General features: G+C 56.0%; 1 protein-coding gene across 2 annotated transcripts; it reads right to left on the bottom strand.

Moving 5' to 3' along the window:
* On the bottom strand, window positions 1-8,514 carry CYTIP (cytohesin 1 interacting protein). 2 transcript variants are annotated; one of them, XM_058840578.1, is made up of 8 exons: window positions 8,396-8,514; window positions 7,006-7,055; window positions 6,075-6,129; window positions 3,946-4,048; window positions 3,728-3,821; window positions 3,499-3,568; window positions 2,696-2,762; window positions 1-730 (listed from the first exon to the last, which is right to left on the bottom strand). In XM_058840578.1, the coding sequence occupies exons 1-8, from the start codon at window positions 8,471-8,473 to the stop codon at window positions 279-281; spliced, it is 969 nt and encodes a 322-aa protein (XP_058696561.1). In that variant the 5' UTR covers window positions 8,474-8,514; the 3' UTR covers window positions 1-278. The 2 variants fall into 2 exon arrangements, with proteins under 2 accessions (XP_058696561.1, XP_058696562.1); XM_058840579.1 differs by lacking the exon at window positions 8,396-8,514 and adding an exon at window positions 7,477-8,289.
* Window positions 8,515-8,964: the final 450 nt, after the last annotated feature.

Genomic DNA, 8,964 nt, shown 5'->3' with positions numbered 1-8,964 from the left:
AAGCTCTCGTTTTATTAAAGACCTTTGGAAAACACTGACTCCGGTAACAGGAAATAAATAGCTATCAATTTCGCATTCAATTAAAAACTGTTATTAACAGTAAAGTTCGCCGAGGAAGTTCTGCAAAGGTTCTTCACATTTTGGAGTCGCTCATTTTCACGTTAATGAGGAGGTCCGCAGCGTGCTCTGATTAAAAATGAAAATAATTAAAAGCCCCGAGGCGTGTGAGCCTCATCAGTGCTGTGGTCTGGGGCGTGCCCCGGGGGACACGGGGGGCGTCACACCCGGCTCTCCTCCTCTTCTACTGCCCGCTGGAAGCCTGGGATGAATTTCAGAAGATGCTTGCGAACGCTGGCTCTCCTGCTCTTCCTCGGGAGGGTCCCGAAGCTGCTGGAGCTGCTGCTGCCGAGCCGGAGCGGGGCCGCGGAGCCGCTGCTGGCCAGGCTGATGCTGCGGTTCCTGCGCAGGGAGCTCCTGCCGGCAGCTCCGGCCGCATCCCCGGGGAACACACAGTCCTCATCCGTGCTGGACTGCCGGCTCCTGCTCCCGGACCCACAATCATCGCACATCTGCTGGAAGCTGTCCTGGCTGCCCACCGTCATGGAGCTCAGGCGGCTGCGGGAGCTGCTCTCGCTGGAGAAGCGGGGCTTGGCTGGGAAGAAGGGTCCCGGGGAGCTGCTGGGCTCCCCCGGCTCCAGCTCACCCAGCAGAGCGCTGTCAGTCTCCTCCCCTGGGACAGGAGCCCGAGAGCGGCGTTAGGGGCACAGCCAGGAGCTCATCCTCAGCACAGGAGCTGCCCCATCCCATGTGGGAACTGCCCCATCCCATATGGGAACTGCTCCATCCCATGTGGGAACTGCTCCATCCCATGTGGGAACTGCCCCATTCCATGTGGGAGCTGCCCCATCCCATGTGGGAACTGCTCCTGCTTTAGGAACTGCCCCATCCCATGTGGGAACTGCCCCATCCCATGTGGGAACTGCCCCATCCCATGTGGGAACTGCTCCATCCCATGTGGGAACTGCTCCTGCTTTAGGAACTGCTCCATCCCATGTGGGAACTGCTCCATCCCATGTGGGAACTGCTCCTGCTTTAGGAACTGCTCCATCCCATGTGGGAACTGCTCCATCCCATGTGGGAACTGCTCCATCCCATGTGGGAACTGCTCCATCCCATGTGGGAACTGCTCCTGCTTTAGGAACTGCTCCATCCCGTGTGGGAACTGCCCCATCCCATGTGGGAACTGCCCCATCCCATGTGGGAACTGCTCCATCCCATGTGGGAACTCCTCCTGCTTTGGGAACTGCTCCTGCTTTGGGAACTGCTCCTGCTTTGGGAGCTGCTCCTGCTTTGGGAGCTGCTCCTGCTTTGGGAACTGCTCCTGCTTTAGGAACTGCTCCTGCTTTGGGAACTGCTCCATCCCATGTGGGAACTGCTCCATCCCATGTGGGAACTGCTCCATCCCATGTGGGAACTGCTCCATCCCATGTGGGAACTCCTCCTGCTTTGGGAACTGCTCCTGCTTTGGGAACTGCTCCTGCTTTGGGAGCTGCTCCTGCTTTGGGAGCTGCTCCTGCTTTGGGAACTGCTCCTGCTTTAGGAACTGCTCCTGCTTTGGGAACTGCTCCATCCCATGTGGGAACTGCTCCATCCCATGTGGGAACTGCTCCATCCCATGTGGGAACTGCTCCATCCCATGTGGGAACTCCTCCTGCTTTGGGAACTGCTCCTGCTTTGGGAACTGCTCCTGCTTTGGGAGCTGCTCCTGCTTTGGGAGCTGCTCCTGCTTTGGGAACTGCTCCTGCTTTAGGAACTGCTCCTGCTTTGGGAACTGCTCCATCCCATGTGGGAACTGCTCCATCCCATGTGGGAACTGCTCCATCCCATGTGGGAACTGCTCCTGCTTTGGGAACTGCTCCTGCTTTGGGAGCTGCTCCTGCTTTGGGAGGTGCTCCCTGCGCCCTGCCCCGGGGCAGCCCATGAAAAACCAACCCAGCTAAGACCAGAACGAGAATGGAAAACAATTCCCCACCCACACAAACTCACACCCCGGGACAGACTGAGAGCCCCGTGTGCGCTGCTCGAGCAGCAGCACCGGTTCATTACATTACCCTCGGGACAAACCCAGGCCGGGGAGGGCAGAGGAGGCAGAAGGAAGGCACTGGGGTTGCAGAGGATGCAGAAGGAAGGCAGTGGGGTTGCAGAGGGTGCAGGAGGCAGTGGGGTTGCAGAGGAGGCAGAAGGAAGGCAGTGGGGTTGCAGAGGATGCAGAAGGCACTGGGGTTGCAGAGGATGCAGAAGGAAGGCAGTGGGGTTGCAGAGGGTGCAGAAGGCAATGGGGTTGCAGAGGAGGCAGAAGGAAGGCAATGGGGTTGCAGAGGATGCAGAAGGCACTGGGGTTGCAGAGGATGCAGAAGGAAGGCAGTGGGGTTGCAGAGGAGGCAGAAGGCAGTGGGGTTGCAGAGGAGGCAGAAGGCAGTGGGGTTGCAGAGGATGCAGAAGGAAGGCAGTGGGGTTGCAGAGGAGGCAGAAGGAAGGCAGTGGGGTTGCAGAGGATGCAGAAGGAAGGCAGTGGGGTTGCAGAGGAGGCAGAAGGAAGGCAGTGGGGTTGCAGAGGATGCAGAAGGAAGGCAGTGGGGTTGCAGAGGATGCAGAAGGCACTGCGGTTGCAGAATTGCTGCCTGGGGGCTCGTACCGTGCAGCAGGAGCCGCTCCCGGGACAGCAGCACCCGCAGCTCTCCCCACCGCTGCTGCAGCACCTGCTACGGGGACAAGGAACAGCTCTGTCACTCGGGGAAGCACAAAGCACTCGGAAAGAAACCAGTCTGTAAAAGTGCAGGTCAGGGAACACTCGTGTGTCCCGCTTTTACTCAGACAATTTTCCCAGAGTTTAGGAAATGCCTTCCAGACAACAGGATTCCCTCTCACCCGAGGGTGCTCTGGCCACATCCCATTTGGGAAAGGAGCAGGCTGAGAGCTGCAGAGCACAGAGCCCACCTGCAGCCAGCTGGGGCAATGCCAGAGCTCTCTGCAGCCCTGCCCACCCTGCAGCAGCCAGCAGGAGCAGGCACCCCACTCCTGCTCCCAACCTCACAGCCAGCCCTGCCTGCGCTGGCAGCTCCACCTGGCAATCCTGAGAGCCCCAGGGGCACAAGGCATCCAACAGCTCTGCTGCAGGTCAGCTCTTGGGGGAAAATAAACCACCTCAGGCTTGATTCAAAACCCCAAATCCCCTCCGGCCCAGCTCTGTGCAGCTGGACATTCCTGCACCCAAACCACAGCCTGAGCTCCCCTGGGCAGTCCTGGGATGGGACCACATTTCTTCTCTATTCCTGGTTTCTGAAAATAACACCAGAGGGGCCAGGGCTGGGCTGCTGGCAGCAGGGAACCCCCAGGTGTCAGCCCTTGGCAGGCCCCCGTCCCATGGACACCCCCTGCCCCCAGCAGCAGTGAACACACATCTCCATTTGACAGTGGGACAAGTCCCTCAGCAGTTACCTTGAGAGCCTGCAGCCTGCTCTCCAGCTCCATTTTCCTCAGGAACAAGGCCCCGTTGATGGTCTCTAACCTGTGGGAACGGGGGATGCTGGCCCTGGAGCAGAGGCTCTCCCCAGCCCAGCCCTTGGGATTTCGGTGTCTCAGGCAGTGCAGGGCTGTGGGGCAGTGAGATCTGCCACAGGTGGGAGAGGATATCAGGCCAAACCCCACCTGAAGGACAGACACCCACCTCAGATAGTTCCCTGAGGACTTTATCAAGTCCACGATTTGCTTGTGACCAAAGCCCTCGGTGCTGACGCCGTTGATGCTGGTGAGGATGTCACCTGTCAGAGACACAGAGCGAGCATCAGCAGCCCGTGCTCACCTTCCCCTGCTCCACAGACACTGCAGCAGGCACAGGAAAGGAGGATCAGGCCCCCCAGGTCAGGAAAAGCCACGGATAGTTACCAGCCTGAAGGCCAGAGAGATGGGCAGGGCTTTCCTCTTGGATTCTGCAGACACAAGTGCACACCTCCAGGGAGAAATCATCTTGGTGTGGAAACCTGATAGTCTGTTAATGCCAAAGGGACACAGTTACCCATCCTGGAGCCATGAAAGACATCTAAAATTCAGCACTTCTGCAATGAGAAGGCTGTGATGAGCAGAGTCCATTACATGCAAGGGAGATCAAAATGCTGTAACCCAACAATAAAAAATGCATTTTTATAGCAGAAAACAGTAGACAGCTGACAGGTGCCTGGACACTGGGTTTGGGGAAAACAAACAAACCTAGTTTTAAAGCAAGCTGGTTATTCAGTGTTTAAAACTAACTTCAGCCAAGAATATGTCAGCAGGGGTGGGAATGGCTTTCTGGAAAGATGTCTCATGTTCCCAGGGGAATGTGGCAGGATGGGACTGGGGCTTTTCAAGGGATTGACTCTTATTCATTGGGAATGCTGTGTGGAGACAGCTCGGTTTGCATGGGAGCTGAAAAGACAGAGGGTTTAAATTAACTTTTGCTCTTCTGGCCTCTGAAACTCGTCATCCACACACATCCCCACACTGCTCAAAGTGCTTTTTATTCTTGACTTACACATTTAACTAAACGTTAAGTAACTCTAATTACTCTCAATCTCTCATGTGGTTATGGGTGCTGGCATGAATTTAGAAAAATGCAAAAGCCGGTGCCGCAGCCTGTCCGGATCCTGCGACAGAGGAAACGTTTTCTGGTGACGTGCAAATACCACATCTGCTTCCTGGAAACCTGCAACCGCCACTTCTAACCCAGACAGAGCTCACACTGCAGCCCCAGAGTTCTCAGCCAGTGTGGAACAAAGGGGTGGAGGCTGGGGAAGAGCTCATCTGGACAAATCCCCCCAGTGCAGTGATTCCAGCCTTGGACCAGCAGCAAAATTCGTGCTTAAACTGAGAGTGACGAGTGAAGCATGAGCTCCCTGCAGATGGAAACCTGAAGTTTCACATCATCTTATTCTGCTTTGCCTAAATTTATCTCATAATGATGCAACTACAGCTTCTGAACACCCTCAGGAGCTGACAGATGCTGCCTTTCTGCAGCCCGGACTTTCTATGAAGTGCTCACGCTGAATGTATGTTCAGGAAGAAAATGTGCCAAGAACAATTATTTTTAATCAGAATGCCACATATAATGAAAATCTGCCCTGACAATTTACACAAAAGGCCAATAATTGACTCAATTATCCTCCCTTCTGAAAGCTCTCCTCTGTTCACGAGCTGAGTGCTGACCTGCTCATTAGTCACAGACCCAAACTGGGCAAAGTTGAGCTTTTCCCAATTTCACAGAAAATACTTTTTCCTTTTGTGTGCAGAGAGAAGAAAGCACTTTGAACGTGCCCTGCTGCTGAGGCAGATCCCCCTGCCCCCAGACTACATCCCTTCACTCCTGGGAGCAATTTTTAACTATAGCCAGGGTTTTTGCAGACCTGCTGATCAGCAGTTACCTTTCTCACAAAACCCCACAAACATAAAATCTCCCACTGCAGTGCTCCTGGTAACATTCTGGTTCTCCTACTTGGAGATTTACTGACTTCTACACCAAACAGAAGCTCCTCTTATATGATTGAGTTCCTGCCCCAGAAGTCATGCTTAACAGGTATTTATGGGAAAATATACCAGTATTGTACATCTTCTTCCAAAGCACATATCTCTCTGTGCATATTAAAGGAGGTAGCAAAAAGCCAGTATAAGGTAATTTAAAGACTGTTTTTTGATCTCTGTCATTTGAAAATATTCTCATATACAATTCTCCCAAAATTATTCTCTTATGGATGTAAGAAGGCACTGTCATTGACTCTGGCTTGGATGCATGGGATTTCTCCTACATTCAACACTCTGACTTATAAGAAGGCCAGAAATTCTCATCTGTGACCTTCGTTATGAAAAACTCCTCAGAGAAACACCCCTGGCTTGTCTGAGCACTGTAAGCTCTTCAAATTTCACAGCCTCTGACAGACACTTCCTCTGCTCTGGTCTGCCTTAACCTGATTTTGAGGATATGACACTTCAGACTCCACACCACATTTTATTTTTAATGAATCAACTTGTCACTTAAGTCTTACCTGTATTTCAAACCCAAAGGTCTCTTTATCTTCTTTCAATATAGCAACGAGGTGCCTGCACGAGGAACACACAGAATTCCATGGGAATGGAGGGTGCTGCTCTTGGTGGGGCTGCATTTCCACCCAGAGCAGGGGTGTCCTCCCCATCACCCCTCCCTGTGCCTGCAGCTGTCACCTCACCGTGGGGTGTCACCTCACTGTCCCTGTGCCTGCAGCTGTCACCTCACCGTGGGGTGTCACCTCACTGTCCCTGTGCCTGCAGCTGTCACCTCACCGTGGGGTGTCACCTCACTGTCCCTGTGCCTGCAGCTGTCACCTCACCGTGGGGTGTCACCTCATCACCTCTCCCTGTGCCCACAGGATGTCACCTCCTGTCCCTCCCACGGTGGTGCTGTCTCTTCCCCTGCTCAAGCCAAAGGTCCCAACTGCACCTGCACCTCCCAGGTGCTGGGTACCACTCTGTGCCTCACACCCTGATCCCACCTGGGCTGGCACAATGCCAGGGACACACCTTTCATGCAGAATAAGCCAGGAACAGTGACTCCAGAACCCCAGAACCCCAGAATCCCAGAACCCCAGAACATCAGAACCCCAGAACCCCAGAATCCCAGAACCCCAGAACCTCAGAACCCCAGAACCTCAGAACCCCAGAACCCCGGAATCCCAGAACATCAGAACCCCAGAATCCCAGAACATCAGAACCCCAGAACCCCAGAATCCCAGAACCCCAGAACCCCAGAATCCCAGAACCCCAGAACCCAAGAATTCCAGAACTCCAGAATCCCAGAACCCCAGAACCCCAGAACCCCGGAATCCCAGAATTCCAGAACCCCAGAACATCAGAACCCCAGAACCCCAGAACCCCAGAACATCAGAACCTCAGAACCCCAGAACCCCAGAACCCCAGAACCCCAGAATTCCAGAACCATACCTTTGTGGCTTGGAGGAGTCGTCCAAGGAGCTGGATCTGGCCAAGGTGAGCTGTGACTAGAAACAGGAGAGGAAAGGCATCAGTAGTTTGTGGTTCTTTGGGGCACACGGATAAACCCAGCAGTTTTGAGAAGAATGAAAAGCAGTGGAGGCATCCCACCAGCACCTTGCACCAGCACAGCCTCTGCCCTGGCCCAAAGAGACCTTGGACTTTCCGGCCGGGAGGAAAAGCATCTGCAGGTGAAATCCCCCTGTCAGATGCTGGAATTGACAAATCACATCCCTGATGTGCCAAGAGCTCATCTCACTTTTGTCCCTTCCCTCTAGAAATCTGTGGGCATTTATAACCCGAACGGCTGCCGGGAGAGGCACAAAGCAGCCGCAGGCAGGGGAGTGCACACAGTGAGCCCTGCGGGGTCTGCACAGCCTCTCCCAGGCAGCAGCCAGGGCTCCTGCTCCAGCCTGCGGACACCTGAGCCTGAGAGCTCTCTGGGAAGGGCCAGGTCACTCCTAAACACGGATTCTTCCCATAGGAGTGAGCCATGAGTAAGGAATTCCATTATCACTGAGGTGTTTGTAGTCGATGCAGCTGATGTCTGGGGCTCCAGCAGGATAAAGTGGTGAGCTCCGACAGAAACAGCGACTTCGCGGACATCATTTACTTGTCAAGGGACGAGTTGAGGAGAGAGGCCGTGTACAATCCGTGTGGGAGGAGATGAGAGGGCTGCTAGCCAGGGGCACCGGGGCCAGGGTGCTCTGGTGGCTGCAGTGTCACCTCGGCCCTGGCTCAGCTTTCCCTGTCACATCACGGCTGTCACCAGGGCTCCGGCCCCAGGAGCTGCTCCCTCCCCGCAGCCTCCCTGCCCCGAACACACGCACCAGAAAGGGTTAAGTGTCCCTCTGCAGCCCAGCAAAGCAAAGCCTTCAGCGCACAGACATTGCAGGCGATTTTTCTGCCTGTACTTTCAGATTATCCCGTCCCACAGACATTTCTGTTCAGGTTTCTTCACTCCGGACAAGCGGTGCCGGGCCGGAGCCGCTCAGCCGAGAGCAGTAGGGCTCTGTGGGGATGCCGTGGGGATTGTGCTGCCCTGTGAGCTCTGGGGACAAAGCCCAGCGCCAGAGAGAGCCCCGGCAGCCGCCACAGCCGCCCAGAAACGCTGCCACAGCCGCGGCTCGAGGTGTCACTGCTGTCACTGCTGTCACTGCTGTCACCGCTGCGGGCAGCGGGACCCCTGCCTGGGGAACAGGCGCTTTAAAGGAGCCCCCGGAGCGCACAAACCCTTCTGCGAGTGCAGGGGAGCTCGGCCGGGACCGGAGCTCAGCCTGCACCGCCCTCCGCAGCCCGAGCATCACCGGCAGAGCTCCCCCGAGCCCCGCACAGCCCGTACCTGCCTGCGGGCCCAGGGCTGCATCCTCCGGCCGTCCGGAGAGCCCGGGCCGTGCTGCAGCAGCCGCCGCAGGGCCATGGCCCCCGGGCACGGCCGGGGCTGCGGCAGCGGGGAAGGGAGAGGGCGGAAGGGGCTCCACGTGATGTGTGGTTGAGGTGCGAGTTACACAAATCCCTCCTAGCACGGCCCCGGGACCTCGCTGTGCCTTGTGCTCACACCGCGGTTAACAACCAGGCTTGGCACTTACAGAAATCTGCTGAATTTTTCCATTCCTGAGCACAATCCTCACCGGCAGCTGCTGCTCTCCCAGGATCTGTCCTTACAGCCCTGCCTGCCTCGGGCACTGGCCTGACCTCAGCCTGCTCATCCCCTGACTTGCCCGGCATCCCTGGCATCCCTGAACTCACCTTCTGGCAAAGACGGGGAGGATAACACGGCCTTTGGCTGATGGTGTCAGTGCAGGGCCTGCAGCTGCAGAGGGAAACAAGAGCTGCGGGTGTGGCAGAGCCAGGGCAGGACAATGCCCTCGGCACACGCTCGGGGCTCCGTGGGCAACGAGGACTCCCCTG

Source organism: Poecile atricapillus, chromosome 5 (genome assembly GCF_030490865.1).
Source record: "Poecile atricapillus isolate bPoeAtr1 chromosome 5, bPoeAtr1.hap1, whole genome shotgun sequence".
NCBI classification, from domain to species: domain Eukaryota; kingdom Metazoa; phylum Chordata; class Aves; order Passeriformes; family Paridae; genus Poecile; species Poecile atricapillus.
Note: the sequence above shows the minus strand (reverse complement) of the source record. Positions and strands in the feature narration are given on the sequence as shown.